The 17,767-nt window shown below is 35.0% G+C and overlaps 2 protein-coding genes across 2 annotated transcripts; one reads left to right on the top strand and one right to left on the bottom strand.

Annotated features, from left to right (window-relative positions):
* Positions 1-535: 535 nt before the first annotated feature.
* LOC104237147 (profilin-1) lies at positions 536-3,111 on the top strand. Its single transcript, XM_009791236.2, has 3 exons — positions 536-899; positions 1,746-1,883; positions 2,726-3,111. The coding sequence occupies exons 1-3, from the start codon at positions 768-770 to the stop codon at positions 2,858-2,860; spliced, it is 405 nt and encodes a 134-aa protein (XP_009789538.1). The 5' UTR covers positions 536-767; the 3' UTR covers positions 2,861-3,111.
* A 1,646-nt stretch (positions 3,112-4,757) lies between these two features.
* On the bottom strand, positions 4,758-17,066 carry LOC104237146 (mediator of RNA polymerase II transcription subunit 6). The gene is made up of 6 exons (XM_070160068.1): positions 17,048-17,066; positions 14,612-14,895; positions 14,056-14,230; positions 6,856-6,925; positions 5,480-5,589; positions 4,758-5,273 (listed from the first exon to the last, which is right to left on the bottom strand). The coding sequence occupies exons 2-6, from the start codon at positions 14,851-14,853 to the stop codon at positions 5,124-5,126; spliced, it is 747 nt and encodes a 248-aa protein (XP_070016169.1). The 5' UTR covers positions 14,854-14,895; positions 17,048-17,066; the 3' UTR covers positions 4,758-5,123.
* Between the last annotated feature and the right edge of the window lie 701 nt (positions 17,067-17,767).

Genomic DNA, 17,767 nt, shown 5'->3' on the forward strand with positions numbered 1-17,767 from the left:
CGTTCACGCTACGAATACAACTAAGGAAAAATACAAAAAAAATAAAAAAATAAAATGTTCTCGTTGAGAGCCAAATTCAAGACCTTCGCTTATACCAAGCAGTTGGTCTAAGCAATTGAGCAACACGAGCTTGTTGCTCTCTTGTTTCAGTTCAAAACAATTGATTTCTTATTTCAATACTTTCAAATGGATTTACTATAAAACTCAAATATAGTTATGAATGGTAATTTTCGGAAAACATAATTAAGAATAGTAATACAATATATATACTTGGCGTGTCGCGTAATTTTTCCTAGTAAATATTCAACTGAATAATCGAAGTGCGTACAAATCGAAGACCATCATTATGAAAGACATAATATAAAAAATGGTAAAAAGGAGTTATTTAATAAAAAAAAAATGAGGAATTTCTTTTTTGTTTTTTGGGTGGAAGCATGGACATGTGATGACGTGGCTGGTGAATAATGATGCATCTCAGTTATGGCACATGACAAAGCCAGTGGTGACCAAATCTCCACAACTTCAACTAACGAACAGAAATGATGGCAATAAGCATCAGAGAATTAATCAGAACGTGAATGGCACTCATGTAATCACGTCCAATCCACGGTTCCCATTGTTTCACCCACCATTCTCTCTTCCTATTTATACTCTCTCGCATAGGCTTTCCATTCCAATGAAATATTAAAACCGAGTGATTTGAACAACATCGTAAGAACAAGGAGAAAACAAAAGACAAAGACAACAACTTAATTTAGGGCAACAAAATGTCGTGGCAAACATATGTCGATGATCATTTGATGGCTGACATTGAAGGTCAGCAAGGTCACCATCTCGCTGCTGCAGCTATTCTTGGCCATGATGGCAGTGTCTGGGCTCAGAGTTCCACTTTCCCTAAGGTTCGTGACATTTTTACGACAAATTTTCTCGACAAATATCATTGGATCTGATCGTTTTTGCATGTTTTCCCCTTTGTTCTCGTCGTGTTTTAATTAGTGGCGGATCCAACAACAGATTTTTCGTGACAAATATCCTTGGATCTGTTTTCTTTTTGCATTCTTTCCCCGTTTTTTTTTTTTTCAGTGGCGGATCCAACAATAGATTTTTCAGTTAGGCAAACAAGCTCTGGAGTCAAATTATATATGCATACAAAATTAGACATACATCTCAAAACTTACTCTTTTAACTCAAAATACGTAATGTATAAATTCTGGATCCATCATTAATTTTTGTATATATGAATCTGTTTCTCTAATAAACCAAGAAGGAAATTCTTAAATGTTGGATTACCATCACCTTATATCACGAAGTCATATATTGTGTTACTATCACCTCATAATAATGATAAAGAGTTCGATAAAAAAAATGTGTAATTTAAAATGAAAGTAAAGGAAAGCATTCTGATGATAAAAACAGAACATGTGAACCATGCAAGAAGTTCTTTCAATTGTCAATTTTCGATCATCACGTCAATGTGGATTAGAATTTACATGTCCATATTTTTTCACTTTTTTTTAATTTCTCACTTTTTGGGTTTCCAAACTTGCGATTGTGCTTCTTTTTTTTCCCCTTTTTCTTTTTGATTAATTTCTTTGGCTTTTAGCTAGATCTGTCATTGATCATGAGGTTTTCTATAAGAAGTAAGATTTACTAATGAAATTCAATGGACATATGAATCTAAATTTACATTTATTTCATATAATGTGATCTTTTAATAAGTGGGTTAATTTTTTTTATGTATCCAGTTTAAACCAGAGGAAATTACTAATATCATGAAAGATTTCGATGAACCTGGACATCTAGCTCCAACTGGTTTATTCCTTGGCGGGGCAAAATACATGGTAATCCAAGGAGAACCTGGCGCTGTCATCCGTGGGAAGAAGGTACGTAATCGTCCTCATTCTCTCCTACCTTAGAACAGTGCATAGCACGGAGTATCTAATTATAAATAATTGTGTAGTAATATTTAATTTTTCCATTGTTATTCCAACAACTATTTCGTTTGTAAATCCTGCGTAGAGATGACAATCTGAACCCAAACCCCTTTGACATGCCCAACCCATCCAAAGTTAGGCCGGTCATTGACCCGCCCATTTGCTAAACTCAGTTTATCTTGATCCAGATCATCTAAAGTTAGGTTGATTTTTACCCCAAATGATCCGTGAGTAATTTCGTTAAAATATCTTTAAAATAATTCTTTTTTTGTTTCACATGTTATATACTTATGACCATAACGAATGGAAAAAAGACTTATTTGATAATGAAACAACACACACTAATTAAAGCCTGATAAGAGTTGGACGGGGTGGATTATAACCCAATTTTTTGCCCATATTGACTCAGCCTATTTTGACCCGTCCAAAATCAGTCTAACCCGCTTAATTGACACCCCCAATCTTGTGCATCTTTTATTGCAATTAAATAAAACGATGTTCTTTGCATGTGGTTGAGAACTATGTTACATGGAATGATGAACGTACGTACAGTTTTTTCGCTAATTTTTAGTGTACTGTGTATGTAGACGTTCTCTAAAACATGTACACTTGTTTGACATGATTATGGCAAAGCAAATGAAAGATCCATGAATTTGTGCATTTTGTTATTCGACAAAATAACTTTTGTCGAGGTCCTTAAATTTTGTGAACTACTTTTTGAGTTGTGACAATGTATTTGGACTTAATATATATTTCTATTTTTGAATGATTTGTAAAATTGTTTTGTGTAGGGATCTGGTGGAATAACCATCAAGAAAACTAACCAGGCTCTGATTTTTGGTATCTATGAGGAACCAGTGACCCCAGGACAGTGCAACATGGTGGTTGAGAAAATTGGTGACTATCTTGTTGACCAGGGCTATTAAATTAATTCCCTCTTTTAAATTGATTGTCGCAATATTGAATTTTGTTGTATTTGGTGATTGCATTTGTATCTTCTAGGGCCAAAATTGGCACTGGAGTTTTTTTCTTTTTCTTTTATGGGAAAATAACAAGCAACATGAGACATTTTCTCTTTTAGGATTGCTATTTCCCATTTTGCTCTAAAAGTTACTTTAACTATATTGTGTATTCATAATTTTCTCGACATTTTCTAGACATTTTACTTGGGTTTTTATTGTTCCTAGCATTACCTCAAGGAGGTTAATTTGATCGGATGGTAATCTAACTAAAGATCTATTGTAACAAACTCATAAAACTAAATATTATAATCAAAATATATCAACTATACATATATTTTGCAAAAAACGAAAATCGAGAAAAATTCATCTCCGACGATGAAAATTATGATTAAGCAACCACATAAGGTAAATTCTCAAATTCATCCCCGGGTTGACGAAGGACTTTAGATGTGGCATGCTAGTAAAATAGCACGCGCTAACCAGTTTTCGGACTGGTCATTTAATAATAGTCAGCGTTTGCAAAGTCATTGAAAAATAGTCACTATTTTGCTGCAACAGGGACCGGTCCAGCATAATATACTGGAGATCGGTGCACTTGTGTATGAACTTCCAGCATATTATGCTGGAACTCCAACCCACGTAAAGTTCCGGTATAATATACTGGAGATTGGAGCACGTGTATGAACTTCCAGCATATTATGCTGGACCAGTATATTATACTGGAACTCCAGTATAATATTATGTTGGAGTTCCAGTATACTTATGCTGGAACTCCATTATAATATGCTGGAGTTCCAATATACTTATGCTGGAACTTCATTATAATATACTGAAGTATTTTCCGGATTTTGAACAATGTTTTCGTTCAGATTTATCTTTACATGAAAAGTGGCTAAATTTCGATTACTTTTGAAACTGTGGCTATTTTTGAATGACCACTTGTAAATCTGGTTATTTTTGAATTTCTCCCGGCATGCTACAGTATTTTAATGGCGTAACAGTGCTAGTGATTTAGCATTTCGGGTTTTTTTTCCACTTTTAGTCCGTGCCAGAAACTATTTACATTCAATAGTTGAATAAGAGTATAAAATTTGTATAATTTTTGTATATAATATACAGAGTGTGTATATATATATACAAAAAATATATAAAATATATACATTTTTTCGGCTATTATTTTGAGAGCGGTTATACATTATCATTTTCCCTATTTTTTATTCACGGTATCAGCGTAAAGATTTTATTTACACTCTTGGTGTTTTTTCACTAATAATAACAAGTTAGTAAATATTTATTACTTTTACCACATTAGATTAAAAATAGTAATTAGCAAGAAATGTGTCCATAATTTCTAATAGTAATCTATCTAATTGTATAAATATCTTTTAGACCGTTAACTGCCCATGACCAGAGCATGGGACGGTGCTGACATATGCAAAGAACCATGGATTCATGTATCACACCAAGATAGCATGTCTTAGCAACATCTCTATCCCTGTTTAATGTCGTTCTCCTGTAACATTGGAGATGTGCAGCCTAGGAATCTGCTGCTTTTGTGTCCAGACACAGCTGCTTCTGTAGTTATTTGATCGATGTAGCACTACTTGAAAGAGTCACTTTTTGATTGCGTTATTTCATGTTTCCAAAGTAAAGTGTAACGAAAGGTTTTCTAGGAAGGTGGTTGCTTAACAAAACAAACACACATTAAAATTCAGGACAAGTACGTCCAGACATATTTTTGTTTTATATAATCAATCTCCTGGCACTGCTTCTCCAACCAAGGAATAAACGTCTGCCTTATCAATCTTTCCATTAAATAATAATTTGTTTTCCGCAAATTCAACCCTGAAAAACATTCCAATTTCCAAATGAAGAAAGCATTTGTTAAAATATTTGAGCCAATAAGTGTGTTCCAAGATATGAAAGCTCGGGTAAACTTACACGATTGCAAACTAATGTAACAGCATTACAAGGCCAAAGAGCCTACAGGTGAACTATATCCTTGACAGGATCTACATGAAAAGTTCTGACCTAAGACAAAGATTTAACACTCTACTTTTTATACAGAAAAATCTACTATCAAGTTAAGGATGACTCTGGACCATTTCAAGTGTCGTAGAAGTCTCATAGCCACTAACTGCAGGAAATATTCAGTTAAGGATCACTCAGAACCATCTGGAGCATCGTACAAATTCTTGCAGCCACCAATTGCTTAGACAGTATCATTTCATACTTTCATTCGCTTAGACGGACCTTGGTCGATGATGGGATCAACTGGAGGCAACTGAGTCTCTGCTTGCTGGTTTTCAGATGCTTCTGCTGTGGAAGGTGGTGCATAGCCTTCCGGAAATGGTGGGGGTGGAGGTACTGGTGGTAGCTGCAAAAAGATCAAGTTTGTCAATTAAAAACATAAGACAAATGTTGCAGAAAACTATGTACCATAAAACCTTAACCTTCAATGAAATATTAGATTCCATAGTAATAACTTCACAGCCTAGATAAGTACCTGAGCTAAGAGGTAATGACAACTGAGGTCAAAAGCACCATCCAGACAGACTACATTTTTTAAGACACGACAGTTACCTTTCGTTGTAGGGAAGCAAGGATATGATCAACTCGCTTAAGTTCCTTGAAGTCAATGGTCTCCTTAGCAGGCTTAGGTTCAGATGCTTCACTCTCATTTTCAGCAGCCACTGCGAAAGCAAAGCACACAGAATGGAATGAAATTATGGAATATAAAAGCATTATACTTAAACATAAAGAAGAGCATGATAAATCATTGACCTGAACAATCTACGCATAAGATTTGACACCTTGATGGAGAGATTCAAGTCGAACTTCAACTATTCTAGTCAAAACATAACCATGAATTAAAATATATACACAGAGGTCCGATCCCAGCTTTTCAGGAAGAAAAGTAAATGGCAATGTGTGGCAATCAAGAATGCAGTTCCTTGCAAGGAACTAAAGCACTTGTAACAAGAAATCCGGTCTGAATGCTTTCCATTGTTCATTTTTTCCTTTTGGGTCTTCAGGAAGGAGGAGGGTCAGAACATACTTTGTTTAGTTTCCAATGGTCACAAACATCACCATGGCAAAGAGCACATAACTTCAAATAATTTATATTTTGCCCAGACATTAACATTTCCATGCACCAAATCAAGAATGGGAGTAGAGCATCATGTGCCTAAGTTTGTCTTTAATCACATCAATTAAAAAATTATCTCACCTAAATTACACAGGTTGTTACATATCCTGTCCTCATTCATATCGAAGAATATAAGAACACCTCCAAAGTCGGGCCTGATGTTACATAGGGTGTCTTTTGACAAGAGTTTAAGCCTTATAGGGGCTTCTCTCATCCATTTTAGTGTTCACCAACAAATTTGGGCCAATTTACACTAGGGGATGTTCTTCAAAATTGGAAAGTGGAGTTATGGAGATAACTGAACAAGCAAATAGCCTGAAAATCACAGAGCATCAAACTAGAACTGAGTGACCTATGTAGTCTAAAATTGGATGGACATTATGAAATATGAAGAGTAATTACACCACATGATATACTAGCACCTGACATCATAATTTTCGCGTGATACATAACATTTCAGTCCATCTCCAAAAGCAAAGACTGTTGTATTCAATTATTATTGAACAATCGACCAAAATAAACACAAGTAGAATACGACAAACGGAAATGGAAAAAAGGAATTCAGCAACTCTACATTCACCAGAAGATATTTAAGTGAGTTGACTATCTTGAACACACAATAGGGTCGATAAAACAAAACCACCAATAACATTGCTCCAGCCAATCTTTTTGATATTGGCAGCATCAGGTTCTCGTTAGAGAAGTCCCTGGTCCCACCCCCACCCCAAAACAAGCCCCAGGGAAGCACACCCAAGAAAACACAATAAGAAAGAGAAGCACAAGAAAGGGGGGAAAAGGGATGTCAAGATACCATATCCGGTCTTTTCCAACTTTGAAGCTGCAGAACTGAAAGCTTTGGATATATGATATAAAGCACGTCCCTGTCAAATAAGTGAATCAAGACAAAAGAGGTTAATTTTCAACATGAAAAGCATCAAATACAGCTAAATTCTCTAGTATTAGCATTTGCAAGTAAGGAAAATCTTTGAATAAGCAGAAATACTAAATATCAAGTTATATAACAAGAAAACTTTAGCAAAAGTTCAAATTTTGGAATGAACCAAAAGGACAGTAACTCACATTTTCTGGATGGAGGGGGTATATAGTACTTAACTTAGTTTAACAAATTGGAAATAAAATCCGCATGTATATTTGAATTCTCTCTTTAATATTCAGCTAAATGAAAACCATCATCGAGACATGCAACTATGCCGGTGTTCACAACCTTATTAGTTATGAGAGACGAGCAACTCATAGAATATGAAATGCAAGACTGCAAAAGAAAATTCAAGTCAAACAGGAATCAAAAACTTCAGAAATCAGATAGGGACCGGCTGATTGTCTCACAAAGCAACAATATGAATAAATGCTACAGACAAGACATTCAAAATATTAGAGTTCAAGCATGTTACCTGCTCCTTTGAAAACATTGAAAACCTCATGTTTCTACAAGGGAACCGGTATGAGGCTATGTTATTCTAAGTTTAAATCCTGGGGGCGTATTTTAGACCTGGCTTACTCAAGCGGACAACTCGAGCCAACGTGGGAGCAACGTACCGGAAACGCAAAAGTCTACCCGGCCTAGTTACTGAACCAACCTCGTTCTAATTGGTACGACCTCTAACACAAAAGTGGGTCACGCGCACGTGTGCACCATAAATTCAGAAGACTCAGAAGGGAGGCGTAAGAATACAGTTCAAATAATATCAATGCGGCAAATGAGCGACAATTAGCACATTAGGCCCACAAACACAGTAATAACATCCAATCAGTAAAGCCAAGTATAGATCACTTTACAAGTTCAAATTCTGAACCCTGAACCAGAAGTTCTGGGTTCGTTTCCCCAGTAGAGTCGCCAGAGCTGTTACACCTCCTTTTTACGGGGAAAAGGAGTTTTTCCACTTTAAGTGGCATTATTGAAATAGGATTATTTATTTTATTTTAAAGAGTCATCACTTGGAATAATTATTTACGGTGTCCCAAGTCACCATTTAATTTAATCCCAATTCAAGGAAATTTGACTCTATTTAAGTCTGCGAAACACAGAAGACCAGGTAAGGAATTTTGATAACCCGGAGAAGGTGTGAGACACTCCCGGATTCCATGGTTTGGCACAGTAGCTTTACAATCATACTTGGCTTAATTAACGGATTATTATGTATATTTAAAAGAAAACCTATGTGTATTTTATTCTTTTACCTCATTTGAATTATTACGGAATTATCTTTGAAACGAATCACATGTGTGTGAATCCGTTTTATTCGGTGTGTCAAAATCATGTCACGCGTACGTGTACATAACTAATAACACAATTATTATTTTAAAGATTTTTTGGCCAAAGTCGCGTGAACGCGTACCTTAATTTGTTTTTGGGATCATGATTATGTCATGCGAAAGTATACATGATTATGATAATAGATTGAAAACGCATCTAAAGCATGCTACGCATATTCATAAGTTAATTCTTTTCCTAAGTTTGGGACTTCATATGAAAGTCGTAAGTCACGGAATTCAATTTTTTGTACTAGATTATGTACATTAATAGCTTACTAATCATCCTATGAGGTACTTTGATCCGATGATGAAAATAAGTGCAACTGTCCGGAATTAGGCGTGTATTTTAGTCATGAAAGAAATCTGATGGTTATTCCCAGTATTTCTACACTTATTTGGTACTACTTTGTTTTGATTTAACCAATTGAATGTTGCCCAAGAGGATTTAACCAATTGAATGTTGCCCAAGAGGATTTGTAGTTTCCTGGTTAAAAGATCCTCAATTATGGGATGACCAAAGAAATGGCAAATGGATACGATGTAGGTGGGCCTAGCAATATTACGTGCACTAAGCCCAATCAAACCCGCTTCATATCAGATCCAGCTCTATTTAAAATGATAGGAGGGAAAACTGGGTCTCCTCCGGGCCCCAGGCAATGCCCAAGTGAACCCAAGCTTTAACATTCTATATTGATTGGGCCTCAAAGAGTTGATCAGGCCTGAAATTAATTTCAGAGTTCACACAGACTCTTATTTCATGCGTATCAAACTGAGTCCAAACATCAGACTTGGTGCTTTCAGAAATATAGAGGTCCACTAGCCCATATTCAACTAACATGAATTTAAATCTAAAATACATAATCACAAAGGAATATCAGTACATGATTTTAACGTCATAGAGACAATTACATCAATAATCATTATTTGAATAACGACAATTATGTCATTTCTGCCTAAATCTAGAACGGATTATCATGTGAATTACAGAAATTTGACTCTAAACATACACATAAACGAATAGACTTCAACTGAACAGTCTTCTAATCCTTTCGTCTCCTTTCTCCAATGTTCAATTATTCATCCTCAGATCCTTCTTTGGGACACTCTATTTTTGACAATTTCAGAGCCAGCTTCTCACAAACTTAGCTGAAATTTAATTAAAATTGCTGGGACCACAGAATCATCAGAGACTTACTAATTAAAACTGATAGTAGTTAATAACTTGATACTAACAGAGATAACATATGCTTAGAGGAATTCGTGAGCAACAGTGAAATGACAAAGTAAACTAATTTAGGCAAACATCTTCTGCTCGACTACGAATCAAGTTAGCCAAGTAGTTTTGAAGCCTTTCATACACACTCAAACACATAACATCACATGAACACAGTAACATATCTAGATTCATAGAAGAAAGCAGAGAAGTTCGATTATGCAAAAATTCAAGGCCATATAGGTTTATAGATGTGTACCTAAACTTGAAACAAGCCGGAATAGCCAAATAAAGGAAGAAATAAAGAGTGGAGCTCAGCAAATCCAAGCAGAATAAAGCAGAGAAACAGCTTCAATTCTCCAATCAAAAACCAGCTCAAAGCCCAGAATTTATCAAGCAATCGACAGGGTTGTGAAAAGCAGTCGCTTCCTCGCTTAAAGCGAGAAGCAAAGCGAGGCGACCCCATTACCGCTTCTGCTATATGAAGCGACTCAGGTAGACAAAAGCGTGCGCTTCCCACTAAAAAGCGAGAAGCGACGAAGTGAGGCGACCGAAGCGAGCGCTTCTCTGTTTTAAGCACCTGCCAACCTATTTAATTAAAAAAGAAAGGTGTTCAGTGTTCTTTATTAAAACACACAACCAGCAGCAACAGAGATTCTAAAGAGGCGACTAGGGTTCCCTTTTCAACTTCAACATACAACCAGCAGCAACATGTATGTGATGATTTTCTTTTTCTTTCACTATTTCAGCGTCCAAATAGCAGCGAAATGCTGGCGATTTTTTTTTCCCCTTTGGTTCTTCTTTCTCAGTCTTCTCCTCTTCGTTGAAATACTGCCCAGTTCTTCTTTCACTGTTTTTATGCTGCCCAATTTTTAACAGAATGGTATACTGCCCTTCCTCTTATTTTAATATTATTTTTTTAAATTCCGCTTCACTTCAAAAAACGAGCGCTTCGCTTATCGCTTCTCGCTTTAAGCGAAATGGGGGTTGTCGCTTTTCCTCGCTTCACACTCTTCACAACACTGGCAGTCGAGTAGAAAATCAGAAACAGCTTTGAATCCTTTTAACCTTTTTTTTTGGTTGTTTTGTTTTTGTTTTTGAGAGTTAATTTTTTTTGGTTTTCAGCTCTGGAAAATTTTTGAATTTCCAGAAGTTCTAGCTACTAGTGTATTTTCCGTGTGTGAAGGTGAGAGAATGAGAGTGAATGGGTGAGAAGAGTGTGAATGAGTAAGTGTGTCCATCAGAGTGAATGGGTGTACTGTTTTTATAACAGAAATTTAGAGATTCTTTTCAGTTATTTCCTTTCTTTTTTTGCCCCGTTTCTTTTTTGTTTCTACTTACTATCCCCTCACACCAGACCTGTTTTTATCTTTTAATTGCTGATAAGTCCCTTCTTCCCTCTTCTAGAAACTTCTATTTAGTTACATGAAAGATTCCCCTAAGTTTCTTTTTCCTTTAGCACACGTATATTTCTAGTAATTACAAGTAATTATAATAAATGAATTCAAACAGATTAAAAATCAAAATACAGCAAACAATATTCAAAATCCAAGCAATTTTAACGATTAATCCTAATTCAAACATGTGACTAACTAATTCAGGATCGATTAGTCTACAAACTAACTATCATGCAATTAAACTGTTAATTTAATTATGCAAAACACAGAATTAAACAAATAATAAGCAAAATGTCTAACCAAATTGAACTAAAATGCAAAACAGGGATTCATTGAAGTCAACAAAGAAGCAATTAATCTGAAACAAAAGAAAAAGTCGAAAGGTTACCAATCGATGCCGTATGCCGGTCAAAAAAAAACCGGTGATCAACCAAACTCCGGCAAGCCAAAGTTATTGCTAGGTGAGCACTGGCCGGAGATTATCCATTTTTAGGCTAGTGCTACATATAACAATGACCCTGACGAACCGTGTAGAGGGTTGAAGTGATTTGGAGGTCAACGGGCAAAACTGGCCGGACTCCAGTGACCATGGATCGGGATAAAACTAACCTCAATCAATAGCTCTTACCAAGAGCTGTCGATTGATGTAAATTCCAGCATGAAACAAGGCCGAAATCGAGCAGGAAATCAAAAGGGGTGATTTTAAGTTTTGACGAACTCTAGATCTACTAATCGAAGAAAACTAAAGGGTTTTAAGGGAAATGGGTAGCAGATTAGGAATGAGGAGGAAGAGGGGAGTGTAGGGTGATATTTTGAGTGGATTTGGTGATGGGCCGCCGCCGTGGGCGATTTCCGGCGGCGGCGTTGGGCGGAGGAACAATGGGGAGAGAAAAGGCGTCTGGGAAGGGTTTGGGAGGTGGGGGATGCTCCCACAATTATAAGGGAAGGGTTGATCAGCTCCGGGCCGTCCGATGAAATGGAATGAAAGGCTAGGATTTGTTGATTCTAAAACGGCGTCGTATGGATGTCCGTGGGGCTGGACTAGGTTTGGGCGGGTATTTCGTGGGATTTGGGCCGCTTGAAGCTAGCCCAATTCAGAATCTGAATCAAAACGGGCCATCTTCTTCTTCATTTGATTTTCAAAATTAACCAAATTAAACCTAATTGAATTTATTTTGCAAAAAAGACCTAATTAACAATTAAACCAATTTGAACCTTCATTTGTTATTATCGCATATCTTGTAGTGTTATTACATACCACCAGTACTCCCTTAGTTTGCTCTCACTAAATACCTTGTATTATTGTTACTTGCTATCAGTACTTCTTTCATAGTCTCTATTGCTATCTTGGTTTTAGTTTTCTAAATATATTGTCTTGATATTACTTGTTATCAGTGCTTCTTCCGTCTTTTATTTAGCCGATGGTCTATAGGAAAAACAGTCTCTCTTCCCCTCCAGGGTAGAGGTAAGGCTGCGTATATCCTACCCTCCCCAAACCCCACTTGTGGGATTACACTAGGTTGTTGTTGTTGTTGTTGTTGCAATTAAAAGATAATTAAATCCTTAAAAAAATACAATTAAAATGCCAGAATGCAATAACATGAAAAAATATTTTTGACATTTTTGTGATTTAAAGCACCTCTAAATATGCATGAAAAATGCAAAATAAAATGCAAAACAAATTAAATGAAATATAGAAAAATTAAAGAGTGTTAAAAACCCAAATATAGTCAAAAATTAGGTGCTCACACTCAATACTGATTGTCATAAAACAATGTAAACCTCTGCACAGATTACCATTACCACCTCCTCTAGGGATTCTTATGTCTGTTAATTTCTAGGTGGAATTTATGGTATCTCCGCCATTTTTCTTTCTTCTTATATTCTTTCAGATTCCTCTAAAGCACTAACTGCCCTATCCACTGTCCAAGCTAACCACCTTAATATCACCTATTAAATTGCACCGTCAAAGAAAGACTGGATGAAAATGAGATCTTTAAGATGCACTTAACTGCATATTTTTCCTACAGAGAACTCCCGAAGCATTTCGACTACCAAGAAATCCCTACACATCCCATGCCAAATTATGGAAATGCCTTTAATGAGTCCAAAAATGCACTTACACTACAGTCGACAAATAGGAATGAAACTCTGCCGTATATGATATATTTTGCAACATTTGGTGCCAGAGGGCAAAACAGAAACAAAGTTTTAAAAAAATAACATAAGTGATCTCTGCTTGAATACAACTACAGTCAAAACAGCTTGTTTGTTCACTGTACACAGCTTATCGTGTGGCTGAACACAGCCCTTGTTCCAATCTACTTCCATTCAGTACTTTCCTCTCAGTGCTGCCACCTACTTTTAAGTATGTTCCCCTTTTTTTATTCTTTTTTCTTGGATAAAATCTAAATTTCTTAATTTAACTCTATCCAGCATTAAGTATTCAGTTAAGTTTAGGTGCCTAGATGGAAAAAACACTGATCAGCAGACATCCCTATTGGTCGATATACCACATGGGCACATACAACGGAGGAGCCACCTTAAGCTAAAGGGTGTCAGTTACATTGTATGTTGAAGTGTGTAATCATCCCATCTAAAAGCTTAAGCTGTCAGACAGAAATACTTTCATTTACTTGATTATATCTTCAACACGCCCCGCACGTGCGGGCTTGATCCTTTTTGATGAGCCAAGCACGTGGAAATTCTTTTTGATATTGGGTGGTGGTGAGACTCGAATCCAAGACCTTAGCCTGCTCTGATACCACGTTGAAGTGTGTAACCATCTCATCTAAAAGCTTAAGCTGTTAGAGAGAAACACTTTTATTTTCTTAATTATGTCTTCAACAGTGTAGTTAGGAATTGTTTTATTTTTATGTATATATACTACATGTGGAATCCAGTTAACATCTTCGTGTGTTTACTTCTTTATATTTTGACACACCTTAGTGAAATTCTTGACTCCGCCATTGAGCGTGCACACACACATATGAATCTCGGTTAAATTTTAATCAATTGAATATTATAGTGATGGCTAACAAGAATGCAAGATGCATACAGTTAAAAACAATTACTACCTATAAAAATACACTCCTGTACCAAGGTGCAACAAGAGGAGATTACTAACCAGTCGACCTGCAAACACATTGCAGAGCTGCGGAGCTTGGTAAATTGAGCCATCCAATATATAATAAGTCAACATCGGTGTTACCTTCTCGGGACTATCCCTCTTTTGCTTACGAATGACAAAGAGATGTGGCTCCATAACTTCACTCAGCGTGTATTCGCTGCCCGTCATTTTCCTGCACATCAATTAGCAAAAGGATTTAATTATATGCACTTTGTAAATAATCTTTACACTGTCAGCTTAGTTTAACCTGTAATGATAGGTTAGCTACAACTTTTATCAGGTTACCAAGTAATGATTATAACAAATATTTACTTGTAACTACCTTATTAACGACCTGATTGTAAATATATTTTTACAGCATTAGTGCATAGAAATTAAACACTAGCAAATAATAGGTCAATTGCACTGTAAATTAGTTGTGCATGAAAATAGAGGTAATTTGTTACTAATTATTCGGGTTAACGGGACCATTAATTTGGGGGGGAAATGAAAATTTAAAGAAAAAGGAATAAAATTGAACAGATGCAGAAGGATTCAGAGATAAAAATCATACGATAAATGAGAAATATCGAGCGGGTGAATGGCGCGTGATCGGAGTTGCTCATTGTTGCAAGTCCAGTCATAGAAAGGAGAAAGAGCAAAGTAGTCAAATACTAGGTTACGATCCAGCGGATATGTATTCAGCCATAACTGGTCCCTGAAGCATATTCCTGTCATGTCAGTCCCCGGCTGCGGCGGTGCACCTCCATCAAAGTTTGGGTTCCCCATCGGCGGCATCATTGGCGTCGTCGCCATCTCCGGCGTTTGGCTTGTTTTGCTAGTCAATTGGCTCGTTCACTGTATAAAAGCATAACTAGTAGTCTAGTTGTGGGATTTTAATTATATACTAGTATTACTATCCGCGCTGACTTTATTAAAGAATATTAATTGTAGTTATTAAATAAATCATATCAAACATTGATGATCTAATTTGTTTGTATACATTTTAACAAAATTGTAGTTATCGTCTTATCTCAATGTAAGTACCCTTATAATAAAAATATATGTAACTAAATTAAATAAATCATATAATCATCGAATAACTCTTGGATTATACTAAAATATCATACTCCTTTCTTTTCAATTTATCTGGCAGTATTCGAGTTAGTAAAAAATAAGAAAGTTTTTTAAAACTTGTGGTCTAAAATAAACCATAAATATTTATATGCCTACAAATCAATTCATTAAGGGGTAAAGTATACATTCTACTAACAAAATTATTTCTAAGTAAGGAAAGGTGACATTCTTTTTTAGACTGACTAAAAAGGAAAAAAGTGCCGCATAATTGAAACGGGTGAAATAATTATATAGTTTGTGCTCCACACAATCTAAAAATATAACATGATTCTACACAGATTAGAATATATTATAATTTAATAAATCTAAAAAATGCTCGATTTTCTATTTTTATAACTTTATTTGTTATTTGATCATCATAATCATCGTTAGAACCTTTAATTTTGTCCTCGTAATGAAGATCATAAAGTTTTTCTTTTGTAAAGAGATGTATATTTAGAGCCATGGGGTTTGCTCCCTTTCAAGGTCTCAAGTTCGAAACTCATTTGGTGCAAACAATTTTTGAGGGCCATCGGATTGGGTAAAACCTGAATTAACCGTGGTGCACTTGCGGGAAACTCCTTGCCGAGGGCCTGTGCACCCCGGGATTAGTCGGGGCTCGAAGAGACTCGGACACCCGGTGCAAATCAAAAAAGAAAATAGTCTCATATGAGAAAAATAATGTTATGTCTTTTAATAATTAAAAAATAATGTGAAAATTATCTTTGGCTGAATTAGAAGGTATTTTCAACTTATTTTTTGATAGATTCTTAATTCAGTAACTCGATTTATTGGTCTTACTTATTTAGTTATTTTATGAAATCTTATAGCTCTCAATTAGCTATGTGGATTGTAAATAGTGATGTTATATTCTTACTTTTATGTGTGTGTGTATATATATAGATTCAAAAATTTATCTTTGAATACAATTTTAATTTATTACATAGTCTAACATATATTATCTTAAAATTATCAAGTGTCTTTTTATTAGTTTGCCACTTGGCATAATCTCAAACTACTCAATTCAAAATATCTATTAAAAATTCTGAGTAAATTTTGTGCTAATTTCTATTATATTTTATTCTAAATATTATTAGACTTTATCCTAAATCTTATTAGATTTTGTCCTAAAAGTCCCACATGGCTTAATATCGTTGTCAACTACTCTATTTATTGATATATCAACAATATTTTTAAGTATTATTTGTTTACTTAATTTTATCAAATAAATTTAAATTGTGAATATAATCATATTATATCTATTCTCCTCTTTATAAATTAGTTTATGTTCATCAAAATTTTAATTTTTTTCGCATTTAGTGTTTATGTATAATACAAATATTATTGTATTGTTTTCCTAAATTGATGGGCTTGAATTAATTCAAAGAGTAAGCATAGAAGTTATTTTTATTATTTATTGTATATTATAAATCTACTAATAATCATCATAGTTATTATTTTGTATTATTTTCTATGAGCAATTAAATTAAATTCTCCTTCCCCTTTGTATTCTTATCCTTTTATTATATATCTACACTAAATTTAGAGGGAAAGAATGTCATATATTTACCAGTTTTATCAATGTTATTAGGAAATGACATAAGTTTGCACCGTTGAATTGAAGTAGACTCTTCCTAATGAAGGTCCAATTGGATGAAAATTTTGAGATTGTATTTTCTTTTAATTTGTTCCGCAAGTAGAAGTAGTTTCTTAGCAATTAGCGCAATGGTAAAAATAGCAGTGTAGAGGATTTCTGCCAAAGGTCTTGAATGAATTAGCCCAAAGAAGAAAAAGAAGAAGATCCAAAAAAGTTGCTACTATTAAACTCAATAGAATGAGAAGAATAATACCCAAATTGGATTAATAAAGGAAAAATAGGCAAAATAAAACTTACCTTACTACTGAATATATACTCCCTTCGTTGATCACATTAGAAGAATTCTCTCACAGATTCTCGTTGTGAAAATACTGCAAAAATACAAAACAAACAAAACCTACTTAGAAGTAAATTAATTAAAATTGAAATGCAGAACCTGCACTTTTTGAATAAAAAAAGAGCACCATTTAGAGTCGCGCAAATTACAAATTTTAATCCATGTAGTTTAATCATTCCTAACACATTATGAGTTTTAATGAGAATATTCTCAAGATCTTCTTCTACCTTGACTCTTCTATCCCCATCGGAGTTATCAACTTCTGTTACTTGAATGTTTCCTGCCTTGCTAGACTTTAATGCTTCATGTACATATCCACGGAAATTGTTTTTCGAAGGTTCTATCCTCGAGCAGAATACTTCAAGAAAGTTGTTCGTGCACCCTCGGTCATACACATTGATCCTGTTATCTCCTCTTAGTCCTCTACGACGAAAGTTCTCATATGTGGTATATAAGAAAACAAACAAAATCACGAATGGGGAAAAAACAAAGAAAAAGAGCACATTGATATGAATTTAATTTTCTGATCTGCAGTTGACAGCCTCAAAAAATTTAATCTTATGAAAAGTTAATTCTTGTTGTAAACTGAAGCTAATCCGAATTAAATTATACATTGACATAAGAGGTGTAAAAGACTAACCTGATTTCGACATATGAGATACAAATGGAAGAGGATTGTC

Source organism: Nicotiana sylvestris, chromosome 10 (genome assembly GCF_000393655.2).
Source record: "Nicotiana sylvestris chromosome 10, ASM39365v2, whole genome shotgun sequence".
NCBI lineage: Eukaryota > Viridiplantae > Streptophyta > Magnoliopsida > Solanales > Solanaceae > Nicotiana > Nicotiana sylvestris.

Coding starts and splice junctions, on each gene's coding strand:
- LOC104237147 (XM_009791236.2), top strand. CDS start 768: ATGTCGTGGCAAACATATGTCGATGATCATTTGATGGCTGACATTGAA. Junction 900..1,745: donor AGAGTTCCACTTTCCCTAAG/GTTCGTGACATT, acceptor TTATGTATCCAG/TTTAAACCAGAGGAAATTAC. Junction 1,884..2,725: donor CTGTCATCCGTGGGAAGAAG/GTACGTAATCGT, acceptor TGTTTTGTGTAG/GGATCTGGTGGAATAACCAT.
- LOC104237146 (XM_070160068.1), bottom strand. CDS start 14,853: ATGGCGACGACGCCAATGATGCCGCCGATGGGGAACCCAAACTTTGAT. Junction 14,231..14,611: donor CTCGATATTTCTCATTTATC/GTATGATTTTTA, acceptor ATTGATGTGCAG/GAAAATGACGGGCAGCGAAT. Junction 6,926..14,055: donor ATGTGTTTGCAGGTCGACTG/GTTAGTAATCTC, acceptor CTTATTTGACAG/GGACGTGCTTTATATCATAT.